Source organism: Aspergillus affinis (genome assembly GCF_023601865.1).
Source record: "Aspergillus affinis strain CMG 70 chromosome Unknown NODE_3_length_628324_cov_86_750800, whole genome shotgun sequence".
Lineage (NCBI taxonomy): Eukaryota > Fungi > Ascomycota > Eurotiomycetes > Eurotiales > Aspergillaceae > Aspergillus > Aspergillus affinis.
In genome coordinates this window covers 517860-543358 of record NW_026515784.1, presented here as the reverse complement: position 1 = coordinate 543358, position 25499 = coordinate 517860, and the positions used below count along the sequence as shown (strand labels likewise).

At 50.1% G+C, this 25499-nt stretch overlaps 9 protein-coding genes across 9 annotated transcripts; 3 read left to right on the top strand and 6 right to left on the bottom strand.

Moving 5' to 3' along the window:
- Window positions 1–431: 431 nt before the first annotated feature.
- KD926_007150 (Nur1/Mug154 family protein) lies at window positions 432–1850 on the bottom strand (the record flags this gene model as incomplete). The annotated part of the gene is made up of 2 exons (XM_053101965.1): window positions 432–1529; window positions 1593–1850. 2 exons carry the CDS (start codon window positions 1848–1850, stop codon window positions 432–434), a joined length of 1356 nt encoding a protein of 451 aa, XP_052960828.1.
- Window positions 1851–2148: 298 nt separating this feature from the next.
- KD926_007149 (H(+)-transporting V1 sector ATPase subunit F) lies at window positions 2149–2833 on the top strand (the record flags this gene model as incomplete). The annotated part of the gene is made up of 5 exons (XM_053101953.1): window positions 2149–2175; window positions 2263–2297; window positions 2354–2387; window positions 2454–2591; window positions 2693–2833. The coding sequence occupies 5 exons, from the start codon at window positions 2149–2151 to the stop codon at window positions 2831–2833; spliced, it is 375 nt and encodes a 124-aa protein (XP_052960827.1).
- Window positions 2834–3506: 673 nt separating this feature from the next.
- KD926_007148 (ML domain-containing protein) lies at window positions 3507–4156 on the bottom strand (the record flags this gene model as incomplete). The annotated part of the gene is made up of 3 exons (XM_053101942.1): window positions 3507–3602; window positions 3670–3886; window positions 3939–4156. 3 exons carry the CDS (start codon window positions 4154–4156, stop codon window positions 3507–3509), a joined length of 531 nt encoding a protein of 176 aa, XP_052960826.1.
- A 509-nt stretch (window positions 4157–4665) lies between these two features.
- Window positions 4666–6203, bottom strand: KD926_007147 (putative peroxisomal 3-ketoacyl-coA thiolase (Kat1); the record flags this gene model as incomplete). Its single annotated transcript, XM_053101931.1, has 6 exons — window positions 4666–4704; window positions 4761–4872; window positions 4927–4991; window positions 5047–5895; window positions 5949–6044; window positions 6105–6203. 6 exons carry the CDS (start codon window positions 6201–6203, stop codon window positions 4666–4668), a joined length of 1260 nt encoding a protein of 419 aa, XP_052960825.1.
- Window positions 6204–7536: 1333 nt separating this feature from the next.
- On the top strand, window positions 7537–9697 carry KD926_007146 (putative bifunctional fatty acid transporter/acyl-CoA synthetase (FAT1); the record flags this gene model as incomplete). Its single annotated transcript, XM_053101920.1, has 5 exons — window positions 7537–7822; window positions 7888–8043; window positions 8091–9237; window positions 9298–9441; window positions 9526–9697. 5 exons carry the CDS (start codon window positions 7537–7539, stop codon window positions 9695–9697), a joined length of 1905 nt encoding a protein of 634 aa, XP_052960824.1.
- A 278-nt stretch (window positions 9698–9975) lies between these two features.
- KD926_007145 (MFS transporter) lies at window positions 9976–11839 on the bottom strand (the record flags this gene model as incomplete). Its single annotated transcript, XM_053101909.1, has 6 exons — window positions 9976–10311; window positions 10378–10539; window positions 10655–10719; window positions 10777–11532; window positions 11589–11623; window positions 11673–11839. The coding sequence occupies 6 exons, from the start codon at window positions 11837–11839 to the stop codon at window positions 9976–9978; spliced, it is 1521 nt and encodes a 506-aa protein (XP_052960823.1).
- Window positions 11840–12502: 663 nt separating this feature from the next.
- Window positions 12503–13736, bottom strand: KD926_007144 (KRR1 small subunit processome component; the record flags this gene model as incomplete). Its single annotated transcript, XM_053101898.1, has 3 exons — window positions 12503–13261; window positions 13340–13612; window positions 13677–13736. The coding sequence occupies 3 exons, from the start codon at window positions 13734–13736 to the stop codon at window positions 12503–12505; spliced, it is 1092 nt and encodes a 363-aa protein (XP_052960822.1).
- Window positions 13737–14409: 673 nt separating this feature from the next.
- On the top strand, window positions 14410–15799 carry KD926_007143 (uncharacterized protein; the record flags this gene model as incomplete). Its single annotated transcript, XM_053101887.1, has 4 exons — window positions 14410–14475; window positions 15228–15350; window positions 15452–15640; window positions 15707–15799. The coding sequence occupies 4 exons, from the start codon at window positions 14410–14412 to the stop codon at window positions 15797–15799; spliced, it is 471 nt and encodes a 156-aa protein (XP_052960821.1).
- A 4240-nt stretch (window positions 15800–20039) lies between these two features.
- Window positions 20040–25005, bottom strand: KD926_007142 (uncharacterized protein; the record flags this gene model as incomplete). Its single annotated transcript, XM_053101876.1, has 10 exons — window positions 20040–20070; window positions 20118–20295; window positions 20355–20593; window positions 20653–20774; window positions 20928–20993; window positions 21060–21221; window positions 21276–21396; window positions 23978–24179; window positions 24280–24487; window positions 24598–25005. The coding sequence occupies 10 exons, from the start codon at window positions 25003–25005 to the stop codon at window positions 20040–20042; spliced, it is 1737 nt and encodes a 578-aa protein (XP_052960820.1).
- Between the last annotated feature and the right edge of the window lie 494 nt (window positions 25006–25499).

Here is a 25499-nt window from a genome sequence, read left to right as displayed (position 1 = left end):
GTATGAGTAGAGTTCGCAGCTGCCATTTGAGCCCGCTCTTTCACAAGGTGTTGTACGAGGACGTCGGTCCAGAAGACACAACAAAATGCCGGGGAAACCGGGGCCAAGAAAGCCAACGTCTGGCCGAACGGTCGCAGTAAATTTTTAAACATATAATACAGTGGCTGGTCATGCTTCCATGCATTCCCGAGCTCATGGGGGGGTCAATCATTCACCCCAAACCCGGAAGCCAGGTCCAAGTCTTTGGGACAACCAGAAATTTATTGAAGAGGAAGAAAAGGAAAGTAAAAGTATTAAAACGCCGTGCTCCGATGCTAAGACGAGCCATAGTCTCAAGTCATATATGCGCTTGCAATAGGGTGATAATGCAGTTGCGCCTGAGGGTAATCCGGGCGGAGTGAATCAAAAAATGGCAATGATTCAATCGAGGACTAGAAGTATCCTGTGTCGCGGCGAGAATCAAGTTGACCCCGTCTCGGTGTCGGCGCAAGTGGACTCCCACCCGGCACGTTGCTCTTTTTGAGCGGACTGGATTGCCTCTTAATTGGACTAGCACCTCGGTCCTTGTAGAAGAAATCTCCGGTGCTTGGAGGTCGACGATCGAAATTCGTCGAAGTGGAAGTGGACTTCCTCAGAGGCGAGTTGGCATGTGAATAGATACCGAGACTACCACCGTCGCCGGTCGCCGAGGGAGTTTTGCGAAATTGAGGTTGGCGAATTGCAGATATAGGCTTTCGGACAACCGGCGAGGCGTCCCGTAGGTGACTGGGGGTTTGAAACGAGGCTTGATAATTTGAAGATGCGGAGGGCGTGGCGGCCATCGACTGACGCCCCGAAGACAGTCCCTCAGGGTCGACATGGCTGACATAGTTGGGGTTGGGACTGGTTTTGAATCCCCGCTGGATGATAAAGGTTGGAGTAAAGGTATCGACTTTGTTGCTTTTGGCATCCGAGCCAGACTTGGTAGCTTCTGCCTCCGAGAACTGCGTGGCGACATCTCGCATCAAAGGCTGGGTTCGGGGGTGCACATATTTAACATCATACTCTTTCATCACCTCCTTGTGTACCAGCGCGGAGTCCTTCGCTTGCTGAGTGAATGAGGACGACAAGAAGCTCATTTGCAGCGACAGCAAGGTGGTGAGGAGGATGGTCGTCACAATCGTCACACTCGGCCGAGGGTCAGATAGCTGGGTAGGTAGGAAAAGCCAGTATACGAGGACATGCGCGGGGCTGAAGAGACAAAATAGGCGCACACAGATCGGTAGGGGATCCCAGACCGCAAGTTCCCAGACATCGCACTGCGCATTCGGGTGTGCTCTCGACTGTGCGGAACCGGTGATGGCCTGGGCAAAGAATCGTAGGGGCGAAGCTGACACAGGAGTAGAATCGACGCGCACACGATGAGCGGACGGTGTCGCAGGAGCTTGGTCGATCGAGGCTTCGAACATGCGATAGTGTCGCTTGCGGTAGAAAGTGTAGAAAGTGTTAAATCCGACGAAGCATACGAGCAAATGAACAACAAAGGAGGCCTGCGATTGAAAAACCTGTTATTAACACTGATCGCTATGCAGGAGAGTCCATATGGAACATACAAGCCAGCTCATCCAAGGCGCACCCTCGTCATCGCCAAAGACATCGTCGACAGTGCGACTGCCACTCGACTGACTGTTGGCTCTCGCGACCAGGAACACAATATTCAAAATCACACCCAGGGTAATCGACCAGTTCTTCTCAAGCTGATCCCAATCATTAGCATCGATTTCTTCCGACAGCCACAGCAAAAAGTCCAGCGGATTCAAGTAGGATTTGATACGTTGCCCCAACGGTCGGCGGCGTACAAGCCGGGGCATGATGAAGACGGGGAGAGGTGGGGAGTGTAATATGGAATCCTGCGAGTGAGAGAAAGGTCAGTCATGCGAGGGAGAAAGAGAAATAAACACAACCAGAGTAGACTCACCTCAAGTTGTTATCGTTAATGACAGCGGCGAAAGTTTTTGGTCCCGCTTGTAAACAAAAGACAGCCCCGTTCGAAGACCCGCTTATCTAAGCCGATCGCACCCCCGTCAGTTATGACGACTCCCGATTAACTTAACGTTCGCAAGTGCTTCGAGTGATTCCTCTGGACCTTCCCTATTACTTCTTGTCATTATGGCGGCCTCCGCCGTGTCATTCAAGGTACCTACACCTCGATACTGTACCCTCAGGCGCTCCGCGGAGCGGACCACGACGCAGTAGCTGATTGTGTTCATTACAACGATATAGGAGCGACAGTTCCTTGCTGTCATTGGAGATGAAGAGTAAGGATCTATACCACTATGCTCTGAGACCGAACCTATGCTCACACCTTCTCCAGCTCGGTAACCGGTCTTCTTCTGGCCGGCATCGGTGTAAGTCCCATTCCCAGTGCAGCGGGGGACAGATCTTCCCTCTGCAGATGCTAACACAGTATGCAGCACGTCACAGATGGTCCAGATGCCGAGCGGAACTTCCTCGTGGTCGACTCTAAGACGGAAACCTCTGCGATCGAAAAGGCGTTCCAGAACTTTACTCAGGAGAGGAAGGACATTGCCATCGTCCTCATCAACCAACATGTACGTTTCTCGACATTTCTGGAGTTGATCGCAAGACTATACTCCTTACAAACTACTTTCGCACTATTTTCTCGTGGCTTTTACTGACTCTTCGCTACCAGGTCGCAGAGCGCATCCGACACAGCGTCGATACCTTCGCCGAGCCTTTCCCCGCCGTTCTCGAAATCCCCAGCAAAGACCACCCGTACGACCCCGAGAAAGACAGTGTGCTGAAGCGGGTGCGCCGGTTGTTTGGAGAATAAATGTTAGCGTTGTTTTCTATTTCTGCTGTCGATTTTACATGAAGGCATTAGCATGTCCAGTCGGGTACTGGGTACGTTGAGGGACAACTGTCACCCTGTTGCAAGATGCTGTCAAATGTAGTTTCTCCTTGGTGAGTCCGTTGGAGGTGAAGGGAAGATACCCAGTTTGGAGAAGTATACGCCATAGAACTCCTATACTTTGCCCAACTACGAGCCTATTCCAGTGGCGACTTAAACTGAACACTCCAACAGCTTCTATAAAGCCACATCGCATCCCGGCCATGAGAGAGAGAAAATTAGGGCTCTTAGTTTATGGATAATACACCAATGCAACGGGGTACTAGAGGGGAAGTATGTAATGAGTACAGATAGAGCATAATAAAGTAGCAATGTCCTGGGACAGATACCGTAAACGCCGTCCAGAGCAAAACATAGTTAGTCATCGCAGGGAAACCATCATGGAAACATGCAAGTTGGTGGGCGTAGGTAGAACAGATCACAAAGCAACAAAGCATATTCGCTGGGAAAAAAGAACGGAAGATCTCGTGTAGATGCGACATGAAGAGGTCGTAATGTGGACACAGTCCACGGCATTTCAAACCAGGGGTTTAATTGGAAAATGGCCATCGGTCGGCTTCATGTAGGTATAGCTGAAAGCAGCCAGCCGAATTGCCTAGCCTCCAATCTTGAACTCGATGTTATTGGCGTCGAGGCAGGTAATGCGCTTGTCGTCCTTGGTAAAGACATCGGCGTGCACGGAGTATTTGCCCTGTTAGTAGAGATGTTAGTTGTCCGTGCTTGATAGTAGCATAAAAGGGGTAAGGAACGTAACATACAGGAGGAATATGCGCAGGCAGATCAACATTCTTGGTGAAAGACATCTCGCCTTTTTCCAGTGGGCACTTGAGGTCCACATTGACGATTTGTTCGCAAAGATCAGCCTGCTGCTTGATTAGAGTGATCAGGCCATATTTGACCTGCAAAAGGACATAGGCGCCCTCTTCAATCGTCTCGCGGAAAGTGCCCGTGGCCTTGATGGTAAGGGTTTTGCCACTGCGAGCCGTCAGTCACCAAACCTCTTATCAGATCGAGTGTGGATTCATACGGGAGAGGGGGGTTGGGAGCCAAATCGACAGACTCAATCTTTACAAGGTCTCCAGCCGGATCGTTGCAGAAATCAAGAGGGTTGTCGCCGGGCACAGAGATAGCCTCCTCAACTTGGATAGGAGCCTGCGATGATCCAAAGAGGCCGATCGACCGACCCGATACGGTGAGAGGAGCGAAGCAGACCAGGAAGGTAGTGGCGGTTGATAAGAACTTCATGATGACGATGACAATAGTGGGAGTATTACTGATATTTCAAGACGAGAAAGGACGGACACTGGATAAACACGCCCTTGGAAACGGGTCGTGAATGAGAGTGTTCGATAATGGATGGAGAGAAAGGCAAGTGGAGGAGAAGCGGTCGGGTCCAGCGAGTCATGGGACGCTTTTGCTTTGCTTTGGCGGCGATGACGAACGGGGCTGGGCACACGTGACCGACGATCGGAACCATGTAACCTGGACACAGGGGCATGCAACTTTGCCCCTGTCCATGACTCTGTCAGGGACGCTCGTGTCTCTCAGACGGATGCACAGTACAATACTAATGTTGAACTTCAGGTTATGGGGTTGCATTTCACCACCGTGGAGATGGGACCCACCCGTCTTTCTACGGAATCACCTACGCTTACTATCAAAGGGGCAGAATCGGTAATTAGTGGTAGTTGCTATTCACTAGAACAGTGCTGGAACATATTTACACAATGAAATCCTCGTCGAATCATAAATACTTAGTGCTCCGAAACCCAGATACCGGCCATACCCATTCCCTAATTAGAATGTCAGTACGGGGACAAAACAGGGTCATCAATAAGGATCAACTTACCGTTCCAACGCACATAGAGGTGACAGCCACTCTCTTGTTCTGTCGGCGCAGCTCGGAGAGAGCAGTAACCGCCTGGCGGGCTCCAGTACATCCCAGCGGATGACCGATGGCACTACGGGAGTCAGCATATATACGTGCAGGGTTTAATGTCAATCGCGCAACTTACATGGCACCACCTCGGGGGTTCACCTTGGCCTCGTCAAGACCAAGCTTCTGCACGCAGTATGTGCCCTGGAAGATGTGTTAGAGGGCCGGGTGGAAATTCAGGGGAGTGATGGGGGCGTACCATAGAGGCAAATGCCTCGTTGATCTCGAAGATATCGATGTCGTCTTTGGACAATCCAAACTTGCCGAGGATCTTGGGGATAGCGATAGACGGGCCGATACCCATAATTCTGGGTTCCAAACCGGCAACGGTGGCTCCGCAGAACTTGGCCAGAATGGGCTGTCCCAGCTCCTGAGCACGCGATCGCTTCATGAGAATGAGACCGGCAGCGCCGTCGGTAATCTGACTGGCGTTTCCACCAGTAGTGGCACTGGGCTTCCACTGAGGGAAGGCCGAGCGAATCTTGCCGAGCGACTCAGCAGTGGTGCCGTAGCGAATGCCGTCGTCCCGGTCGACAACCACGTTCTTCACTTCACCGGTCTTGGGGTCCTTGATCTGGGTGTGCACGGGAACGATCTCCTCGTTCAACCAACCGGCCTTCTGCGCGTGCTCCGCCTTCTGGTAACTGTTGGCGGCGAATCGATCGAGCTGCTCCCGAGAGAGGTTGAATTGACCCGCAACGTTCTCGGAAGTCTGACCCATGGGCTGCTTGTTCTGAGACGCCAAGGGGTGCGACATGATCTTCTCGGACATATCCGGGGCGCCGCCGTCGGCATTGGTACTCATGCTTTCGGCGCCCACCGCGATACCGACGTCAATCGAGCCGGTGATGATCTGGTTGGCAATGTTCTGGACGGCCAGCAAGCCGGACGAGCAGAATCGGTTGGCGATGGAGGCGGCGGCGGTCACGGGGAAACCGGCCGCCAGCACGGCAGAGCGAGCGACGTAAGCCGAGCCGGGGCACAGCACGTTTCCGACGCAGACATCCTCGACGAGGTTGGGATCCAGATTCGAGCGTTCGCGGACAGACTATTGGCGGTTAGAAGGCTCGCAGCGAACCGCTTACGATTAAGAGCACGTACCGTCAGTAGCGACACGAGCAGCTCATCCAAGTTGGTATCTTTCAGACCACCTTTCCGAGCTTTCGTCAGGGGAGTGCGAACGGCCAGCGTGACGACCTGTTTTCGGAGAATTCATCAGCGATTATTGCGGGTATTTCAATAGACTCCAGTACATACCACATCGTCGGGATTCTTTGACAGGATGTTCTGCTTTGCGGCCCCAGGAGCGGAGAGCTGGCCCGCAATGGAGGACAAACGTTGCTGTGCTGAAGACATGGTGTCTGGATGTTTGTGTACGACCTACGAATTGTACCGAGGTCCAAGTTTATCTGCAAACTCGTAGAGCTTTCCGTTGATATATAGAGTCAGGTAGCTCTCCCCGCAATGAAGCACCGGTGGTGGTGGGATATATAGGCAAGACTGCGGACACAGGAATGATTAAACAGACGAAGATGCCGCGGTAAGTTTTTCTCAGGGTGAAGGAGAAGCAGAAACTGGAAAGGAAAAAAAGAAGAACCGAGAGAAGGCCACGGGCTGAGGAGACCGAGCCGAAGAATCGAACCCCCTTAAACCAATGAGGGGCCCGGTGCGCGCCCGATCGGATGCACATCAGTGGGACTCGCCTTTACCCAGGAAGTTCCTAGATTCGGCATCGCTCAGAGCCGGCCGCGGTGGTATCCTGCGGTAAGATACCGTCACCCTCCTCGGCCTCGGCTGTCGGTCCTCCTTAAACCCCGTGAAAAGATGTATGGTACGGTCACGGGATACTCGACCGGGTGGCTGCTTAGACTTTGTGGGGGGCCCACCCTGACCTTGCGGTAGAGACTGTAAGTTAAGGTAGACATGCTCATGGCCATGGCCCACGCTCTCTGCGTCTGGATGGAGTCGACAGGCTGCACGGTCTGGTTTCTTCCGAGGCACGGCTACCTTCAGTATTACTACCAGTTATTTTTACAGTAGCTGCTACATCAATGTTCCAATTCCGGTTACTACGGTGCACGGAGTAGTGCCGACGGCTGCTACTACTACTACCCACCGGGGTCCACGACTCGCCACGTTCCTATCGTCATCTTTCATTGTGGTACCTGGACTGTGTATGACTATGACACAGCGGATGGGAGCGTGAGGATCTGAACAATTCAATCAGAGGATCAGGTGAATAGCAGTAATCGTACCTTCAATCTTCATAATCATATAGTACATACGACCTATTAATACGTAGGGAGCTCGGACCGCCACGCGGAGATGGCCAAGTGGCCAGGCCTAGCGCCTCTCCCCCCCGTCGGATCCTCCCCCGGCATCGTAACCGTTGCGCCTGTCGCTCCCCCAGGCAGGGAGTCACTCGGTCTGCGTCATGGCCGGCAGATCATGGCCTGTCAGTTCCCGTTTTCAGGTCCCGATCCCCTCCACGCTGCTGACATCCCCGTATCGACTTCACTCTTCAGATCTGCCCTGCTCAGGACACTATTGGCTATTAGCGGATCCTGAGGATTGCGGTGTCCTATTTTAAACCATTCTCTCCGGCATACAATAGGGGTCACTCCGTATGGTTTAAATCCTTTGCTTGCGTAGCTTGTCCTCGTTCTTCCCTACGCTGAACAATCGCGTAATGGATATTCTATCGGATATCAGTGGCTCTTCCATGGCCGTCGCATCCGCTGTCTCCGTGGCTGCCGGCGCCTATCTGAATGCAAAATGGTCCATTTCGACCGATCTGTCTGCAATTCAAGATGATCGTTCCTTTGGCAAGCGGTTGGGTCAGCGCATCGCTCAGCTCGGCGACACGGCTACGACATACAAGTTGCTGGAACGGGTGGTGGACGTGGACGGACAGGGCTCGTCAGAGGCCCTCTGGTTCGAGCACAAGACCTGGACCTACAGTCAGCTAAAGGAGCGTGAGTATACTCCTTGTGTCTTCGGTGCAATTCACGGCGTTCGTATTTGCTGACTGTGTGTTCAGTTGTGGATCGATTTGCTGCGCTTCTTCATGGACGAGATATCAAATCCGGGGATTTCGTCGGGGTCTTCACCACCAATTCCCCCGAGATGGTCGTCACGATCTATGCGCTGGCGAAGCTTGGAGCGGTGGCTGCCCTCATCAATACCAATCTGCGCGGTATGTCCCTAAGTCGGAGTATATGGGAGCATACTAACAAGTAACAGACGACACTTTCGTCCATTGTCTCAATGTATCGGGTTCGAAATTCATCATCTCGACTCCGGACTTGTCACAGTTCGTGACGACCGACTTACCTCATATCACGATGAACATATCTTCCTTCGACGGCGTTTCTCCCGGCACGACAGAGCTTGTGACTGCCGCAGACCTGCAGCAGTTTTCGCCTGTCGGGCTCGCTGCTGCCAGGCGATCCCCCAGCGATCTCAACGTACTGATCTACACATCCGGCACGACAGGCAAACCCAAAGCCTGTGCCATCCGCAACATGCAGGCCATTGTGACATCCAACCCTCTCACCGTCGACTTCAACAATCCCTCAAAATACTACCCCCTCCGCACCTACTCCTCCCTGCCTCTCTTCCACGGCACCGCCTACTTCACCGGCATCTGCTACGCCGTCGGCAACGCCGGCACGCTATGCCTGCGTCGCAAATTCTCCGCATCCCAGTTCTGGAAAGACGTCCACGACTCCCGCGCCACGCGCATCCTCTACATCGGCGAACTCTGCCGCTACCTCCTCTCGACGCCCCCATCCCCCTACGACCGGAACCACGCCTGCATCGTGGCGAACGGCAACGGCCTCCGCGAAGAGATCTGGGACCGATTCCGCCAGCGCTTCGGCGTCCCCGAGATCCGCGAATTCTACCGCTCCACGGAGGGGGTGGCCAAATTCGACAACTTCGGCGACGGCGCCTGGGGCGTCGGCAAGATCGGGTTCTCGGGCCCCCTGCGCCGCCTCCTCGACGACGACGTCTTCATCGTCAAATACGACACCGACGCTGAACTGCCCTACCGGGACCCGGGCACGGGGTTCTGTGTCCGCGCCGCCCTCGGCGAGGAAGGCGAGGCGATCGGTCGTGTGCGGAATCGTGGCCTCCTCACGGAGTATCTGCATAATCAGGGCGCCACGGAGGGGAAGCTCCTGCGCGACGTGTTCCAGAAGGGTGATCTCTTCCAGCGCACGGGCGACCTCGTCGTTCGGGATTCGTCCGGGTGGGTCAAGTTCCAGGATCGCGTGGGGGATACGTTTCGCTGGAAGGGCGAGAATGTGAGTGCGGGGGAGGTCCGCGATCATATCTGTCGGATTCCGGGGGTGCATGATGCTGTGGTGTATGGTGTGAAGCTTAACAGGTTTACCTTCCCTTACTCATCTTTTCCTGGTGTTTTTCTCTAATCATGCTATGTATCCAGCTATGATGGCCAAGCCGGTGCAGCAGGCATCACACTTGAGGACGCATCCTCGGAGAGCACATTCATGACGAATCTCTACCGCGAGCTCAAAAAGAAGGGCGTTCCGTCGTATGCGCTTCCGCGACTTGTTCGCATCACCGAGAAGTAAGTATTCCTTTGCTATTTCCTTAGTCTCGCTCTTTCTGCCAACTACCCCCGTTTATAATGTTCTGGTCTAATATGAAATAGAGTCGCCACCGGCGTCACGTTCAAACAAGCCAAAGGCGATCTCGCGAAGAAGGGATGGGATCCGAGTAAGGACTGGAGCGGCGATAAGCTGTATTGGTTGAATGGGTCGCAATATGAGAAACTCGATCCGTCGGGTTGGTCGTCGATAGAGACGGGGCGGGCGAAGTTGTGATTTGTTTATTGTTGGTTGTGTGGTTGTTATATATAGGCAGACATGCATGGGGACTTTTGCATATACATATATTGGGAGATAGATGATACAGTTACTAGATTAGTAGGTAGACTCTATTAGAGAAGACGGTTTTGTATAATAATGAAATTGTAGTACTGTGCATGGTATAAACACTAGCTGAAGCTCCTTCTGAAGTATGTATCTCAATCCCGCCATGTTTATTTATCCTCCCACCAATACTAGTTAGTAGTTATGCACATTCATGACCCAAGAGCCGATCAATCATCATCCACCGCCTCTCTATTCTTCTGATCCCTCAAAAACGCCTCCTGCTCCTTCCGACTCTTCTCCAAATCCAACCAAATAACCAACACCGCAAAGCTCGCCACGCTCAACCCAAACAAAAAATAAAACGGCATCGAATTATTCCTCGACGGCGACGCATCAATAATAGCGCTGGATACAAGTGGGCCGATAAACGAGGACGTCTTCCCGATGATGCTGAACAGGCTGAAGAAGAGGAAGTCGTGGCCGCGGGGTGTCACTTCGGAGATCATGACTTGGGAATAGCTGTACCAGGGGCAGACGAAGAGGCCGTAGAAGGCTTGATAGAGCTTTTTATAGGGGCATATTAGTGGGTTTCTTGGAAATAGATGGTGAGGGAATGGTTTGGGGCTTACCCAGAATTCCCAAACATGGTGAAATCCGAATCGTTGGGTCCAGATACCGATCATGCCCCAACCATCTAGAAGGATGATTGCCATGGCGATGACATTGAACACGGTTTTTGTGCTGAGTTGGAATCGCTTTTGGCAGTACCAGAAGGAGTAGATGCCGACAGCCTGAGTGGATACTTGGTTAATGTGGTGTCAGGGCGAAGGAAGATCTGGCACTTGCCTGGGATGCGATGCCGACGATGAGCAAGTAGGTCAGATTCAAGGTGTTATAAGATGATACACTGTTCTGTAAGGTCGATATCACGGTCACCGTTGTGTTGAGGGAGTCGCCAAGAAGGAAGTATCCTTGGGAATATTAGCTTCTTTAGGATCTGAGGCAGCGAATAACTTAAGGCATCTCACCTAGAAGATATAGCAAGCTTTGCTTCAGTTTCCACACCTGCGTCAGAGCATGACGGAGCTGCTTCAATCCAGCCATCAAAATGTTATCGTCGCCCGGATCCTGTCCTAGTCGACGTTTCTCGAGAAAGAACCAAGGTAGAGACACCAACAGCCACACCCCCGTGGCAAAGGCAATAAGTACACTCAATCCCCAATTATTATTCTGCTCACTTTGATCCACTCGCAAACCGAACATGATCCCTACAATGATCGCGAGAATGAATATCTCCGCGACCGACTGGATGTAGAAGGAAATGTTGGCCAACCGACTGCGCTCCAAGCTATCGGCATAGTCATACTCGTCGCGCGAGATGTTTCCGGCAACGTAGTCCTCGGATTTTGCATACATAGCCTGGGTATTGCGCGCCAAACCGGGGAAGGCGGCCATCCAGAACGTCAGGGTCGTTTGGTAGGCGATCAATCCGACAATGTACAGTCCCACTCCGATGTGCCATTTATCCGCCGTGTGAACGCCCAGCCAGCCGAACCCAATTCCATAAGCAATGATTGACAACCCGATGAGGATATTCGGTCGCCATTTACCGAAATCGGCGAAACTGCCGATGACGAGGAAGACAACAACTTGGATGGCGAATGAGATACCGTTGCTGAGGAGAACAATACTATTGATGGAGCGTTCTCGGCCGGCGAAAAGAAGAGTTCCTCCATCCCCAGCAGCTTGATAGAGGAGGTTCTGGAAGGCAGTTGGGCCAAAGTCTAGAAAAACAGTCATTAACGATAATTTCCATGCAAGCAGGAACATCCCGCCATACTGAACAACGAGAGCCCATTATTTCCAATATAATAGCTGAATGAAGTGTTTAGTAGACATTCAGGCGGTTTATCAATGGACGCACGCATAATAGGCCCATATCTCCCATCTGGTGGTGCGATAATCCTGGTCAAAATGGTCGGGTGCTATTCGTGGCTCGACATCCTTGCGCTGGGTGACTTCATCCGTGCTTTGTCCCGGAGGCTTTGCATGCTCGGGGCTCTCTGGAGCCATGCTGGATTCTTGAGACATCACCGATCGATATGAAGTTCGACAATCCGATAATCCACCAAAAGAACCTAATTGCGACTGTACACCTAATCGGCGACCCTCACGGTGGGGGATCCAGCAAATAAATAGCCCCGCGCACACCGACCTGAGAGGCTAGCCCATGGCAGATTCGGATAATAAGATAGCGGCGGGGGGGGCAATATGCGACTAGTTGATCGTAGATGCATGCAATAGGCCCGATTCTCTGGCGTCCAACCAAGCTTGTCGATCGCGATGCTGACGCGAGAGTCGACGTTGCAATTCGTCGGAGCGGCAGAAACGAAAGCAGCCATCTTCGGCAGGTGTGCGCTGGGAACAAATGGCTGGAATGTGCGAAGCCCGCCGGATTTTATTGGAGGTTTTATTGTAATTTCTTCTTTTTCTTTGATGATAAATAATACATTCATTGATTGGGTTGAGGTTCATTTCAACGCAAGTTTTTGCTTTTACCCTTTCCACGTCGTCAAAAAGTTAAGGGGCACTAGAAAACTCCAGCCCATGCTATGCCTAAGCGCCTGATCTTGGAAAGATCTGAAGATATAAAACACAAGAACGGAATTCGAAACAATATAGAGAAACAAAAGGGGGAAGTAATCAAAGAATAGCAGCAAAAGAAGAAATGGGTCAGAGGGCCAATCGCTGAGATTAGGCTTCCTCGTCCGAGGCGTTCTCTTTCGACTTGCTCTTCTTCTTCTTCTTCTTTTCCTTCTTCTCGGATGCCTCTGCGGGATCCGCCTCGGCCTCGGCCTCGCGCTTGCGCTTCTTCTTCTCTTTCTTCTCTTTCTTCTCTTTCTTCTTCTCGGCAGCCTCGAGTTCCTCGGGCGGCACGAACGCCTTCTCCCGCTCCTTCATCTTCGCCTCGCGCTTCTCGCGCTGCTTCTCCATAACCTCCTCCTTCTGCTTGCGGTCCTTGGCCTCCTTCGACAGGAAGTATTCGCCCGACTCGATCTGCAGATCCACCTTGCTCTTCTCCGGCGCCGGAGGGAAAGGAGTATACACCTTCTTGGTCTTGTCGGTGACCTTGAACGGGGTGTGACGCTTGGACAGCGTGCGCTTCTTGAAGTTGGGTAGGAATCGGTCCCAGGATTCGTTGGCCAGTGTCGGGTCTTTGGCCAGCTCGCGCTTGATCATGAGCTCTTTGATGTGGTAGATCGGATGGATGTTGGCCATGCAGTCGTTCACAACCTTGCGAACCTCCTTCAGGCCCTTGAAGGGACCCATCGCCGCGACGGTGTTTCCTTGTACCAAAATGTAGGTGCTGGTCAGGAGCTCCAGAGCCTTCAGCGTGGAACCTTGGGGACCGAGAATACGCTGACGACGCTTAACGAATCGCTCCTTGTTGCGCACTTGGTTTCGGATCTTAATGACATCGCATGCCATGTCATCTTCGAGGATTTTGAGGGCCTAGTATTAGAGATGATTATCAGCGACTGTTCTTTTCCTGCAGAAACCTTAGTAGTAGGGATTGTTTGCAGTACTCACCTGCTGCACAGGTACACTTCGGGACAGCAACTTGATCAAATCGCGGGCCTTCAGGATGGAGGCCGGATCAAAAGTTTTCCTCGTCGTCTTGACGGTCATGCTACCCTCCACCAAATCCAGCGTGCAAGCGATTCCTTGTTTCTCTAGCGCTCTCGTAATAACAGGCCATGCCTCCTTCAGGTAGACTTCTCGGTATTTGGGGAAAAGAGTCGCGAACGAGGACTCTTCAGCGAAGTTGCCGGCAACATTATCATCGGGTTTGAACGGTTCGATCTAATCATAGGTTAGTGCAGGCTTTTTTTTTTTTTTTTTGCTTTGCCTTTCATCAAAGACATACCGCCCATTTATCGATGTCATCCGTATCCCACGGCTTCTCTCTCTTGTAGGTGGACGGCATGTTGGCTGATGGTCTCGCTGAGATGCGATGTTTGCCAAAGTCCGAACGGGCGGCAACTTTTTTTCTTTCTTTGAGAACCGCCGGCACTTACTGCTTCGGGTAATATTGCAGCCCGTTTTGTCAGGCACTAATAAGGCAATAAGGCAATAAGGCAATAAGGCATCAATCTACCCTCGATCTATATGGTGTAGGCATCAATGGACTAAATCTATGATAAGGTGAACCTCTTTTCTTCTGTACAGAATTTTAGTCCATATGTGGACTTGTCTACAAACAGGAAGGCCCCACCTCATTTACTCATGGGATATTCCGGCAACCCAATCACCCGCTCATACAGCTACTGTTAGAACCTTCTGGTTCCTTGTCCTAGTCCCCAAAATTTTTTAGTATAGTACATCAAGTTGCCCACTACAAGCCGCTTCTTCTTCACTCCACTGACATTACTATATATATGGAACTTCAGGCATCCTCATATCGAAAGTTGGTCCCAATAGTGAGGGTTTCATGTCTTCTATTTCCTCCATATATATCTTTCACCGGCTAGCATGTTGAATAGTCACAGCCCTTTACTATTAACTTTATTGGCTATCTAAACCCTCATCATTACGGGCCATACTATTCGACCCTTCCATACATATTTCGCAACAGGTTGAATCACACACATCACTCGTCGATGTTCCAGCTTTCCAAAGTGCAGCCAGACGTTGATAATGATAAATTTGTTCAGATCCCCTGCTCGGTGCCATGGGGCTAGATACTGATAGAAGGCACCCTCAGTTATACAAGATTCCATGGCACGTATCCTTTTCTCGGGTAATGGTTGAGTTGATACGTACTGTAGAATCCCACCAAAAGTAGTCTATAGAGAGTTGGTGTCAATTACCGTAGTAAGAACAAGACCGTACTTTTCTCTTGTCAACCACGGAAAGTGCATAGGAGGCTCCATGGTTCATACCGAACACAGGAGCTACTAATTGACAGGTCTTGCAGGCGAGCTTGAGCTTAGATGTATATACCGGGAAGTACACTTGGAGTATGAGCGGGAACTTCACAGGCATCTGTAGGAGCTGTATCGTAGGCCAGTAGGTTTCATTGATGCGGCGCCTGAGGCAGAAGAATAGCACGTGTCGTTGAGGAATGGGTGTGTAGATTCGAGGTCGCCCTCATCTGGGACCTCTTCTTTCTTTTTCCCCCCTGGCCCACAAGCTCTCATCGTCGCGTATGTATACATCCCTTTTCATCAGTTTCAATCTATCAATTGGATTGTATTCGATTATCATTATTTCTTTCAATTTCTCTTATTCCAATTGATTTTGTAGTTATGTCCCCCGCTGGCAAGTGAGCCGGCGTGGGCCTGTACCAGTTTTGCCCCAATATTATACTTCATTTATTTTCTATTCCTTATCTTTCTTAATCTAGTCTTTTATTGTTACAGACGTTGCTTTTATATTAATATTAGTCTTAACAAGAATCACACCCACTCGATACCAGTCTATTCATCGTTACGCTTTCCGGCAACGCCAACAAGATCACTTCCGCCAGCAATCTACCGTCGACCTCCTCAAGAAGGCCACCGCTGTGGCCAAGTTCCGTGCTCTCGAACCCGTTGTTATGGTTAGTCTGCTTCTCCCTCCTGATTGAAGTCAATTCTTTCGATTCATAAACCTTCGAGTCAAGAGTACTTTATATATCAAGATATTAATAGCTTATCTTAGTGTCAGCTGTGCAACGAGATTAGCGGTCTCCTCCACCCTACCGTAAATGCGGAGCCTGTCCCTGCGGCCGTTACTGCAGCCCTTGCGGCGCTTACCGCCGCCCTGAGCTCCGCTGCCGGCCCCGCTGCTGCCACCGAGGATGGCGTGTCTGCAAAGACCTTGAGAAACCGGCGCCGCCGGGCCTCTAAGGTATGATATTAAAATTTAGAGTATAATACACTAGTTTAAAATAGATAGCTAATGCATAGTTTAAAGATCGAGAAGCGTAAGGAAGCGAAGAAGGAGAAGGGGGAAGAGAAGGGGGAAGAGGAGGAAGACCTACTGATTAACTATGATATTATTGAATAGATATTCAATCAATCAAGAAATTTGAACAAGCATAATTATAATAGTGTATACTCCAAGATAGTAGATCTGTCTCCATAGAACAGGAGGACTTAATATATAACATTTCCCATCAGTCTCGGTCATATGCCAACCGTAGAAAAGCATACGCTATGAACCATTCACCTTGCTAAGAGAAGGAACTAAAAATAAATTTTCATAAGGATCTCTGCGAATTCACGAAACCAAGCCGCTGTAGGTTGGCCTCTTCACTTGATTTCTTGGTCTCTTCATTTTCCTCTCCTACATCCCTCTTCCCTATGACTTCCTGATCCTACATATTTTACTGGCTGTCCTGTTTTGACTTCAAGAGACCCTTTATTCTCACGAGATACACTCTATTCATTGTAAATAAGAGTGCAAAATTATCGCTTCGCCTCGACTTTCCAAAACCGTGACTTTCAACCGCACGAAATACAAACAAAACGACAGAATAAAAGTGTCAAATGATCCGCCTGTAGACTGGGTTTTTCAACAAATGGAATCAAACATACGAATTGTAAGTAGCGCCAAGGACAACTACATATGGTTGCTTCCGGGCCGTGGCTTTACAGCGATTTCTTACACATTACTATGCTGGCAGACAAAAATTGAGAAGCGCGGATTCTCGGAAATCTTATGGGCCTTTTTTGCCTATCTTTGAGATCCTATACGTTCTTTCGGGCCAGTATTGTATACATTCGAAGAAAAACTAGGGCAATTCAATATTTCCCACCCCAATCGGCAGTATGGTAAGCCTTGTTCCCCCCTCCGATTGAAGACAGTTCTTTCAAACTATAAGCGTTTCAAATCAGGAGCACTATATCCGAGATACTAATGGCTTATCTTAGTGTTATCTGTGCGCCGAATTTGTGAACCATGTCCATTCCTCCGCACACGCGGAGCCTGTCATGGGGTCTCAAAGAAGACCCTGAGGGCGAGAGAGCGCCGCATCTACGAAGTGTTATCCCAAGAGTCAGGGTACAATGATAGATCACGTCAATAAAGATGCCTAATGTATAGTATAATAGGTCGAGAAGCGTAAAGAGGCCAAAGCCAAGGAGGAGTCCGAGAAGGAGAATGAAAAGGAGAAAGAGGAGGGCCTAGGTTTTAGTCCATATATAGACGGTGTCGAGAAGTGGTTACAAAACTACATCTTAGTATTAATCAAGAATTTTAGTTAGAAAACGGAGGAGAAGACCGAGAAGGAGGAGGACGAGAAGGGCAACAAGCCCAAGGGAGAAGAAGACCGACCTGGCCGGTGATTTCGACATAGATATCAACGCGCCCATGGACCTTTTACCTGATAAGGGGTGCCCGTAATATCTCGGTTGAAGCTTCTTAAGTATCTTGAGACTAGGATCTAAACAATTCATCCCACTTAACCAAACATCGCCTCAACTCTCCCCCAGTATTCCCGCAACTGTTCGGGCCTCTGTTTCCTCAGGCTTATCTTCTGAGGGTTGTCGATGCGTCGGAGTTTTGGTCCGTCGTGAATGAAGCGCACGGAGTATTAATTGGCTCATGAAGTCGCTTTGTCAATGACCTTTCCTCAATAATACGTGTTACTCAAGAGATGTGCAACTGATGAAAGCTCTGTATCTCGACGACTTTGCTCCATGGGGAGGGAGAGGAAGGAGAGAGTCGGGGAGGGGCTCCCGATTGTTTTCCTTCCATCCTGCCCTGTCATGTGTCTATCCCCCCTTTTACTTTTGGTCTATGCCGGTTGCCTCTTCGATTTCAAAGGTCAATGGTTGGCGGCCTGAGGTGTCAACGACGAGAAGAGTTCTATCGGAGGGCAGAGGTTGCTTCGACTCTGTGATTATTCAACTAATTGAGATTATTATGTACCGTACGTACTGTGTAAACATGGTATATGGTATATCCATAGTTCGCACCTCAGGCAGCAAAAGTTTGTTGGTAGATCACAATTTTGAGCCAAATTGCATCTGATTGGAGCTGTAGCTATACAATGGTAAATGCAAACAATACAAACATTTTCGGTCTTGGCGGTTTATCTATTTTTTGCCTAGTGGGTAACCCGGAGGTGGAAGAGCGAGCCGGTCTTGTGTGGATGCTTTTACTCTGCAACAAACAATGCAAAATTCGATAAGTTCACGAGAGCTGTCCTGACAGTTCATTTGTAGGTCCCAATCGATTCACGGCGTTTCTTTTTTGCTTTTATTTTGTGTAGTTTATCTTTTCAATCCCCTGTGGAGTTTTCTACGTAAATTCTAGCTAGATACCTACTCTAATGTAGACAAATATATTTATAGTACTAATGTATGTATAGTACCTTCTCTGGCTGATATCACAAGACTCCCAGGTCTAAAGACGAATTATCGCGGGGCTGGTTATCTTGACGATCAAATCAATGGATTAAAATGTGGGGATTATCATAATGCAGAAATTTGTGGATGAAGAAGAGATCTTCTTCTTATGTGTCGCATATATGGAATGGTAAGCACACGGCGCATTGTTTGGTAGGTAGATTGCAACTTCAGGTATTCGGAACCTCCACATATTCGGTGGCCACCAAATATAAGAAATGCATCTATGAATGGCCATATTAATTTGAACAATCGCAATTACCTCCCCCTCCTGAAAGTATGAACCAATAAATAATGCGAGATGAACACAGCATCTACTATCTCCTTAACATGCGATCCCAGTACCCGACCAGCATATTGAAGATATTCAGTAGCCGGAGAAAGAGACTGAATGGTAGAGATATGCCTGGTCCATAATCGCTATGCCTTGGCCAGTCTTGTCGTAGAATTCGGCGTTACTCGGGGAACTTTTTAATTCTGTCTCGAGGTAAAGGAGCCTCGGAAGGAAAAAAGACGATCGATGAGCCTAGACCATTGCTAAGGCCTGAAACCGCTGTTGATCGGAGAAATGAATCGCGACCCTGGGGCAGCCTGTCGCCTAGATACTCCCCCTAGCAGGAGTTTGGCGAGGCCAGCGGCTCACTAGACCCACTAGACGGTTATATCATGGACGTTTCCCCATTCGCACGGCCCCGGTGTAGATGATGGCGCAACCGAAGGAAATTAGGAGGATCGATTGGAGTCAATTGGGGTCAATTGGTGGCAATTGGAGCATGCAAATTATCCAACATTTGCTTGACCGAAATCTATGTATCTCATTTCGATCCAAGAATCTGTAGATGGTCGTTCATCTGTCGTGGTGAGAGGGGGTTCTGCTCTGGAAGACTTTTGCCAAATTGAACGATGAGCGAACCTGTGAATCCCTTTATACACTGAGTAGTTCCTGTCCAGTCGTGGGATGAGGTTGTTGGTGGGAGTACGGAGTAGGCCCAGACGACGGGGGAAGTTTGGGTTGTTTAGGTATTGCTCGAGTCAGTCATGTCCCGTGAGTTTGGGTCCGTCCCGAGAAACGTTTCCCTTCTCGCTACCCCTTCACTCCTCCCTCCTTCTTCCTTACTCGCCTCGCCCTTCCCACCGTCTCTCCCTCCTGGCTTCGGGCGTCGACTTCGGCGGGTTATCATCTTGTACGGGTACTCCTCTGAACCTGACAGGCTCGTTAGCAGAACGACCCGCGAGATGGACGTCTTGTTTCATAACTTATCCACCCACTTTCGGGACTTATTGAAAGAATGGTACTAGCCTGTCACAGTGACCCTCCATGCCCTCTTTTGCTTCTGATGCCAGTGCCATTACAGCTTGAGCCGATGCTGAACTGCGAGTTTGCGAATGTCCGTGTGATCTATAATCGAAAGACGATCCATGCATTAGCGCGACTCCACGTGTTACCGGTCTAAACAGATTCGATTGCCCTGCCTTCGATTCCATCGTGCGTTTAGGACACCTGTTTGCGAGTCCCAGGAATATAACAATGATTCACACGGTCGTGGCGCTACTAGAAGGAGTCTGAGCAGTTTCGAATCAGGTTATTGTGCTCGATCAGTCTCTAACGAAGGACAGCCTCCGCCCACAATACTCATTGTGACATGGCCTGTGACACCATGATCGGGAAGGCTTATCTGCGAGTATAACACTCAAGCTGGAAATCAAAAAATCTTTTTGCAATTGATGATGAATTAGCTGGTTGAGGCACTTAGGTTTCCAAATCCATGGTATCTAAACTGAGAATGAGAAACACTGTGGCCCAACTAGCCTAGTCAGATCAATGATCGCCTAGACCCCGGACATCGAACAAAATGCCGGCATTCCAACCCTCTCGCGCGCTTCAACTTGTTTCCTCAGCGGGTCTTTCGTCCGATACAAACATACCTAAGACATGAGCATATTGCGAGAAGCGCTGCGTTTAGATGACTCACAATGGAAAGTACGCTTTCAGACCAACGGTATCAGCCTCTTGTCGTGCGCGTGCGATTAAATCCTCGAATCGGTCCAAAGTCATATTCAGCTTCTGAGTAAAGGGGTAAAGTGCCAATGTTGAAAACAGTCTTTGTGTATTTCCACGATTCATTTCGCCGATATTCTGCATCCGTGGATCTGCTCGGCTGTCAATGGATCATTTATCACGAGGTTGTGTCCTTGCCATGAAGGCTTACCATTGGACCATGGACTCAAAGGAAGTGGGATCATCCTCGCATCGACCTCCTGTAGCCCTTCGGCAGCCAGAAGGGTTCTCAGCCTTGTACCTACGCGGAGGTCCTTTGTCTCTTCGAGAGACCCCATGAGCTGAGAACTCCACTGCCTCAACGCGTTCTGCTCTGTGATCGAGCCATTATCGGATTGGACGTTGAAATATATCTCGATTAACTGTACCCAGCCTCCCGGTTTAAGGACTCTGTACGAGTCTGAGGTCAGCCCACGATGGCGCGACACGATCCCATTCGAACACTAGACCTTTTCATATCCCTGATATAAGACGGCCACCGCTCTTTGTTGATTCCTGTCGCAAGCATTCTCGAGTGCACAAGGTCGAAATGGTTAGAGGGGAAGGTAAACGGACGGTTCAAATCATCGACCTATGTGATTATCAGTTAGCGATATCATCTAATGGCTGCCTATCGCTCTTTCAGGAACAAACGAGGCATGTCATAAGCAAGAAGACATCCTTGTTGGCAACCAATGTTGCCACCACACCCCCGAAGGCACCGGTGAAAAATATCTCGACTTACCTGTAACCACAGATTCTCCGGGATATCGTCTGAGTTGGCATGAGGGAATATGTCCAGACCGATGACCTGTTGGGTTGTGCCGATGAGCAAATCTGCGTCTTTTCATATTGTCACAGCTTGGGTTTTTTTTACCTCGCAGTCTGGGTACTGCTCCGCAACTTCGATGGCCCATGATCCGGTGCCGTAACCACAGTCGAGAATCTGTTGAGGCCGAGGGATCGGCGGAAAAATCAAGCGGTTGTCAAAAACCCGGTTGAAAATCCGGTGTTGAAGATCGAGGCGTTCCGCTTCCTCCTGGTGGACACAGTCATCAGTTAGGGGCTGACAGGGTTGCTCATCTGAACTTACTTCGTCCACCGGCCGAAAGGATATTTGGTGATCGATGGAGTATCTTTGATATTCACGTCGATGGATGGTAACCGTCTCGCGGTATATGTCGTCTAATTCCTCGGTTTGCGAATCAGGGCTCCTTGACGATCAAAGAAAACCAGTCAGTTTCTATCCTTTGCCCATGGCTCGTTGTCAGGCTTGGTACGTCATTTTAGTTCTGAGTTGGACGTGTGTCTTCCCCAAATGTTATGTCGGTACGAATCAATAACAACGTTCAGAGGCCACGGAGAGGTCTCATGACCGAGTGTCTCTTTATATGGTTGACAATAGACAGGGGACTGATTATATTGTGGGCACGGGGATCGGTTTCTTCGAAGCGATCGATCGATGCGGCACAAGAATTTTGGCGACGGTAAAAGTACTGCCGGGCACGAGCAGGCGAATACAATGCCCTCCATAGAAGACTGGAGTAATTTCTATGCGGGACTCAACGTTCGTACTAAAATGTGCGGACGGTAGGAAATTCCGCTCAGCCCAGGTTTTGTCTGGCTTCTGAAAGGAGCAGACAAATCATTGGCAGAAAAAAGGCCCTGAAACACCCCTCCAGAAAACCAAACAGCAACAAGAATGGTCAAACTCGAGCGAGGGACGTCTGCCTTCTGCACTACGCTGCATCCCACGGTCCGCTAGGGCAATGACCATGCCCACTGATCAAAAAAGAAATACGCGTTCACCTTCTGGAACTCCCATGATTACATCGAAGCAGTTTGCAGGGGAGGAGGGGTCACTCGGTGGTGCCTTCCGGAGGGGCCCCGATACCGACGGATTTCGACATAGGACTAGACTTTACCAGGGGGATTGGACTTCACCCGCTAAGTCTGTCAGGACGAGACGGCGTCTCACAATGGACGATTCGCCCTTCTTCCCCCTCATTTTACCTCTCAGCCTGAGTCGGCTCCTTGGGACGCCAGATGTATGCTTGTTGGCTGGCTCATTTGTGTGGACCGAGAGGGAAGGGTGTGGTGTTAGCACTAGACTCAGCTCGTGTCTACAGAAATTTCTAGATCCCTACGCTTCACAAACCAAGCCCGAGGACTGCAGCAACCCGAAATTTACCTAAGCCCTAGGCCTATGCATAACCATATTGCATATCCAGAACGACGATATGCAAGCCTCCCATTGGCATTCCGGTTGATTTGCGCTGATGTAATGGTACTTTTTGGATGTGCACGCTCATAGGAGCGAAAGGCCTAGCGAACGGGGAACAAAGGGCTTACAAAGTTGGGTGTTGACACAAAACTCCGTCCCTCGTCAAGAGGCGCAAAAATTTGTCCAACTAAGGAGTCGGTCGAAGTTAGAGCCAATGCGTTCCCCGCCGTCATACAGTGTGCATCGTGCAACCTCTATTGCCTCTAGGAAGGACTTGAATGACATCGTCAGTCTATACTAGCCTGGTCTCACTGTTGAGTTCTTCGATCCCCTCTCGATCGCAAGAACGAACCCCTCAGATACTGCAGTCAATGACGGCATTGCGAGATGAATGAGGTGTGGGGGGCCGCTGATGGCCGGTGGCTTGGAATGCAAAGAGGTAAGAAAGGGATCAACAGGGCAATACGGAGTATATCGGCCTGGCTAAATTTCTAGTGGCTCCTTCAAAATTGCGGCGTGCTTGGTCCTCAATTTCCCCTTTGCCTTTCCCTTTCCCTTTTTCCTTTTCTTTTTTCTTTTTCATTATTTTTTCGTGACTTCTTAATGGTCTCCTCTCTCTGCCTATTAGCTGGCACCCACCCCCTTCTCACCGCTCCTTTCATTGTCGTCGTCGCTCTACGGAGTAAGCTAAGAGCCCCTGGAATGGGTCATGGTCCCAATCAAGAATAGCAGACGCGTTTGGTATATGACTGTTATTATCGGCCGACCAATAATGTCATGCTTTTATGGAAGACTCATTTGATCGAGGCAAGATGCGCGAGTGACGTTCGGGAAGCCTGAACAATCGTGGAGCCTTGGATGGAGCCCGAATTTTGTGCGAGCGGATCCTGTCAACCGCTCGACGTCATCAGCCCGGCAAACAGTCGCGAGATGATGAAAATTGTAGGCGCAGGTGACCACGGAGTCCAGCAAGCCAAGCAGAAAGGGATGAGGAGCGGACTATCTAATGTACCTCGCCGCATCCATCCAACCCCCTCGAGAGTGGAGATGCATCCTTGTTTCGCATCCATGCGCTAAGGGGGATAAGCGAGATTTTCGCGGCGTCTTGCCCTCAAACATCACGCATGCATGTTGACAGGGAAGTCATGCATGTCTACCACGTCAGACGCCGGATCGAATTATCAGCATCCAAACTACCGGGTCTCAGGTTGAAAGCAAAGCATGGACACGGGGCAGATTGGCAGCGAACCCAGAGCCATGGTTCACCTTCGGCAACAGAGTTGACGCCGGAGACTACGGCGGTTAGGCCCGCTAGTGTGGCTATAGCCCGAACCCACCTGCAGCAAACACGAGGTATGCTTGACGATGGCGAGAGATTTTCTCGTGCAGCCAGCATTGGGAGAACCTTCCTTAACGTCACCGCTACTGCAGATTTCTGTCAACCGCTTGTGACTTGAGGGGTGATTGTATTCATCCATACTATACAAACTCGCAGGTTGACCTCATGGTCTCCTGTCGATTCATCTCTACGTTGCCTTTCATTTGTGTCCATCATCTAGGACAAAACTCACCCTAGGTCCTCCGACCCCGTCATGTACCCCACACTGGCCTTGACAACCTCCATGACGAAAGACACCTCAGCCTCGGTGCGAGGTGCATAGATCAGAACATACTCCGATGGGAGCTCTAAAGTCCGGCCCGTTATAGCCTTGGGAACCGAGGCCCCAGACAACGAATGACGCTGACCCCAGCCAGCGTCAAAGACTTTTTTGCCTGGTAATGGAAAGAAAAGAGAAAGAGGGATTAGCTGGGTTAGTTTGTGGCGACAGGTGTCCCTAGAACACCCTCCTAACAAGTGAAGGAATGAACTTACAATCTGCCGGTGCTAGCGTCACATGAAGTGAACCATCCTTCAAACGGTGGATATGAGCAATCTCGCGATTGGTCTTCTCCGCCGGCAAAGTACTCGCAAGTCCATCGGCAACGAATAATGCATCTGCGTGTAGTTCCAGCCCCGAAGGTGCCAGTTTCACGAGATGCGAGTTTCGAGTCGCGAAAGACTCGAGCTCTTCAACGAGTTTCTGACCAATTTTGCGTTAGTATGCCTTTTTAATATCTCTTTTTGCGGCCGTCTACAGAATGACTTGGTCTCGTGCCTCTCGCCTCAGGCCAAGCAAAGCATGATATATACCTTCTGCATTTCCTTGGACGCAAACTCATCCAGTTGTCTCTGTGGCACGATATGCGGTCCAACCTTGGGTCTTCCGCCCTCTCTATGGCTCAGTTCCTTCTCTCCGGGCAGGTAACTTGTGCTCTCTCCGTCTTTGATTTTCCGGGTATAGACATCCGTTGAAAACATCTCTCGTTTGAAGGGGCGCATTGCCACGCGCACGCCAAACCACCCGATCACATTGTGTGGGCTGCCACCGGGGCCATAGGAAATGTAGGTTCGGTAGTCGCGATAAGCCAGGACGATCAAAGTGACTGAGAGAGCGGAAAGGAGAATCTTCGGCGCGGATGTGATTGTTAGATTGGAGGTGGCGGGGAAAGAAGGAAGATGGGAGGTGATTAACGAGACGGATTGCGGGAGGGAGGGCATTTTTGATAGTATAAGGATCCTTTGTAGAACGTGTAAGTACACCGAGGGGCAGGCAGGTGAGAAAGATCGTAAAATGGAACGACGTAAGCAAGGGAGAGTAAGCTTTAAGTACGAACGCGAACAGCTTTGAAACAAAGAGAAAAATGACGCACCACCGACCGGGGCATTCGGGAATAAGCAACGACAAATGATACGACTCCAACGCTGTTGGTTGATTCTGAATGTAAGATTTTGTGGTCCGAGAATCCATGCACCTATAGTTAAGATCTCTGCCTCGTATTGCATTGATTGTGAATTTTCATTCCATACTCCACGCCAGGGTATTATCCTATACCTTATAACTCTCTGCCTGTGCCTGTGCCTACACCGGATAACTATCGCATAACAATTTCAAAAGCAAACAATCAATCAATCAATCAACCTCCGGTTTTCTGATAATGCCATGCTATAATGGGATGAAGAAATACAAGAACCTGCCTGCCATGCTCCGTGCG